The 3,825-nt window shown below is 39.0% G+C and overlaps 1 protein-coding gene and 1 pseudogene across 1 annotated transcript in view; both read right to left on the bottom strand.

Moving 5' to 3' along the window:
- The window catches only part of LOC116686522 (extracellular calcium-sensing receptor), a 3,542-nt gene extending 1,736 nt beyond the window's left edge, over positions 1-1,806 (bottom strand). The window contains exons 1-3 of the mRNA XM_032511543.1: positions 1,463-1,806; positions 1,078-1,366; positions 82-894 (exon numbers count right to left, since the gene is read on the bottom strand). Of these exons, the coding sequence (XP_032367434.1) occupies positions 82-894; positions 1,078-1,366; positions 1,463-1,662 (1,302 nt within the window). The 5' untranslated portion in view covers positions 1,663-1,806. The remainder of the gene's footprint in view (positions 1-81; positions 895-1,077; positions 1,367-1,462) is intronic.
- Positions 1,807-1,963: 157 nt separating this feature from the next.
- The window catches only part of LOC116687033 (extracellular calcium-sensing receptor-like), a 3,592-nt pseudogene continuing 1,730 nt past the window's right edge, over positions 1,964-3,825 (bottom strand).

The raw sequence follows: 3,825 nt of genomic DNA, 5'->3' as shown, positions 1-3,825 counted from the left end.
ATATATATATATATATAGACAGAGATAAATGAGAAGTTCTCTTTGTTATCCAACTGTCACACTTAACTGATGGTTCCTCACCTGCCATGATTGAATGTGTTTGATATCAGCACAGCTCCCATTTGAAAATGGCCCTTTACCCTCCTCACATTTAATTAGGTTGTCAAGTGCATGAGCCACTGCATAAACTGACTTGTATACATTATTGGTGAATCTCAGCTCAGCCACATCAGTTAACTGGGATTTAACATTCTGCAAGCTTTCAAAACCGCTGCACGACTTTCTTTGTGTGTTTGCAGTGCCATTCAGAGCACAGCCAAACACCTCTTCCCATAAATCTCTGACAAACTGACTGTCAGGAAACTGTGAGTGGTGGAGCCGCCTCAGGTGCTCCTCCAGCCCCGGGATCTTAGTTGTGCTGACAGTAAAGCCAAGTGAGCCCACCAGGAGCCTGTGTTTCTCACTGTCAGTAAGAGAGTAATCTGTGATCCAGGCGTCACTGCCAACCCACTGCAGTCCTGTAATGTTCTGTTTGTACAATTCAGTCAATAGCACATTCATTTCTCTGTGAGACACAAAAGCCATGATCACTTTGGAAGTGGCATGCTTAACAATCTCTATTATTCTCTGTAGCCTATCAGGTGGATCTGACGATGAAAATGCTTCAGAGTACTCAATGCACACTCCATTTTCTTGTGCAAGCTGGACAAATGTAGCTATGCCATTGAGGCCATATTCATTATCCACAGCTAGAGCCCCAATCCAGGTCCAACCAAAATGCCTGACCAGCTTTGCCAATGCTCTGCTCTGAAAGTAGTCACTGGGAATAGTTCTAAAAAAAGTGGGATACTCTTTCCTGTTGCTCAGACAGGCACAGGTGGCAAAATGGCTGATCTGCAATGAAAGATACAAACATCTTACTGTCAATTGCACATTTTAAAGAAGATTATTGCATAATGACCATTTTGATTCATGTTACAGTTACACTTTTGTAGAAAATTGTAATAGAATATACAGCACAACACAACATCAATATTACTTCACAGTAACTGAAATGCATTTTCTTCTTTGACTTACCACAGGCATATGAAACCTTCCAACAACTTGTGCAAATGCAATAGTTGGACTTGAGCCTGAATGTCCCAAGATAGCTTGCACTGTCTCAGTTTTAGTGCAGATGTCATCACTGATTTCTTCCTTTAGTCCGCTCAACAGTGCCAGTGCAGCCCTAAGTATGTCCATAGTGCCACAATTATTATAGATCTTGTAGCCAAGTTTAACATTAGGTAGCAAATCAGGATTTGCATTGATCTCATTTACAGCAAATATCACTGTTTGAGCAAATTGGAATTCTCTAACATTGAAGCTGGGGTGATTAAAGGGTTACATTTTTGTGTTAAAGTCTCAATTACAAAACAAAATTACATAAACTTTTTTTCTAAATAGGTCCAACATTACATACTTGTTGCATTTTCGTACATCTGGAAATGTCTGAAATGCGTTGATTACATAATCCTGCCCCGTGCGAAATGAAAAAATGCCTCCAATAACAAGGTCGCCATCTTGGGCTAGTTCAGGTGGTTGTGTTGAGCCTTGCAGACGGCACCCAGAGTCTCCGCTCCTCATGAGCAGAAACAAAAGGAGAAGCCTTAGCAATGACATAGCTCTGCTCTTCAGGTCAGCCCAATCAGCTCTACAGCTCGTAGCAGGGATTTATACAACAACACGGGGGAAGTTATCATGGTTGAACTAAAGCCTCAGGAGACCAGAGGAAACCAAACCGGTTAAACCAAATGTGTTTTTGTCTGTAAATTTTTTAAGTCTTTTTATTAAAATTGTATATATGTATTAAATGTAAGTGAAAGCAGTAAGGAATTAGTTATAGGTCCTGTGCATTTATTTGCACCTATTTTTATGCATATGTAAGTTGATATATTTACATGTATTTGGTTGTCAGCAGTGCAGAGGATACTTTTGCCATGTGCTTTTATGTGGCTTTCTATACCTTTCTATTGAGGTGTTTTGTATTTTAAATATCATCTAAATATGCTATGTCACAAATTAAATGTTATAGGCTACAGTGGAAATATATAATGCAAGTACAAGTCTTCAGTAAAAATCATAAAGACTCTTTTGATTCACAGTAACAATTGATTATGTAAAATTATCATGACACTGAAATACCTTTGCTAATATATTGTTAATTAGTTTTCAGAGTGAGTTTGAGGCCCCTTTCCCCATCATATTCTTTTTTGTATTTTTCTCAGGTTTCAGTAAGATAATATAACATTTTGGAATAAAAATACAAAAGAGCAGGGTCCAAAATGGAGGCCAGAATAGCAAATATTCTCCACAGCAAAGCTGAACTTCCAGGAGATGCATAAGCTGGGATAAAGTAATCCAGACGGCGCAGAACAGCATGATGAGGTGATAAATTTGGCTTCATTAAAATATCAGGCAGTTTCCGGGCCAGAAAAGCACAGAATGAAACATAACATGGCCAGAAGTCCTATGTACCCAAGTACAGCCCAAAAACCTACAGCTGAGCCCAGAGCACACTCTAAGATGATTTTGTCCTGGAATTTCCTAAAATTGATGAATGGAAAAGGAGGAGAAATTATTAACCAGAGGATACATATGATAACTTGTATTAGAGTGAAACCCACAACAGTGAGTCTCTGCTGTGCAGGCCCAAACCATTCAAACATTACATACTGGAGTGTGGCTGAAGGCCATTAACACACTATAGTTTTCCCAGAACACAAGAGATACAGAGAACAAGGTGATACCAATGCTGTGTGTCGCAGCATGCAGGACCACTCAGAGGGCCGGCCTATGAAGGTCAGAAACACAGGAAACAGGTCAAGGGAAGAGCAAGGAAGCCAGCTCAGAGTTGTTGGGCCCTGACAATAGGAGTTTCCTGTATCTGAAGAAAATGAATGCCACAACGCAGTGATGCATGTCCAAATAAGGATGCTGCAGTGAGCAGCGCTCCCATAATCTCTTCATATGATAGAAACTCTGCCTCCTTCTTCACACAAGCATCTCTTCTCTCATTTGACCAGAACTCAGGGTGGCATCGCACACAAGTGATGGAATCTGAAATAATATATATTAAAGCAGTTTTTAGACCTTATACATTTAGTATTTTGTTTTGTCTCTATGTTAGTTATGTGTGATGCATACAAAACAGACACTATATACTATAAGATAATTGATAGCCTTAAGACAAATCTAAGTGTTCAGCATGGTATCATCATGAATGAAATTTGGTTTTACAAGATACAGCACAAACAGGAATTACTCTTTACAAATCATTTTTTTTTTCTTTTATTTCTTAATAACTGTGCATCATATATATTTTTTAAATGCCAATTTTAAGGGCTGCTGTACAAACACAATTTCATCCACTCTCACTGCAATTATTACAGTTTCAGAGAGAGAGAGAGAGATGTCCATACCTCTGAACTAAATCCAAAATCTACATGCTCACATACCACTGAGTAAATACTAGGCATTTCTTTTTAATTTAAGTCAGCTGACCCTTTAATGACCATTTTGTGACATTTTACCAACATTACTACACCTGTAACGTTGCTTATTTCTCCCTCTGCACATCTTAAACAGTCATAGCAGCAAACAGGCTTTCCTTTCTGGAGAACCTTACGAGTTCCTGGAGGACATTTCTCACTGCAAACTGACAAAGGCACCTGCATGAAAAAAACAGAATAAATGACCATTCACTTTCACCAGGTGTTGGCTTTGCAAACCTGTCGTAATTCCGAAACAATTGTAACGACTTCCACTATCATAGCAAATAAATGC

This window comes from Etheostoma spectabile, chromosome 3 (genome assembly GCF_008692095.1).
Source record: "Etheostoma spectabile isolate EspeVRDwgs_2016 chromosome 3, UIUC_Espe_1.0, whole genome shotgun sequence".
In the NCBI taxonomy this organism is placed as follows: Eukaryota; Metazoa; Chordata; class Actinopteri; order Perciformes; family Percidae; genus Etheostoma; species Etheostoma spectabile.
The sequence above is the reverse complement of the archived record's forward strand: the minus strand, read 5'-3'. Positions and strand labels throughout refer to the sequence as shown.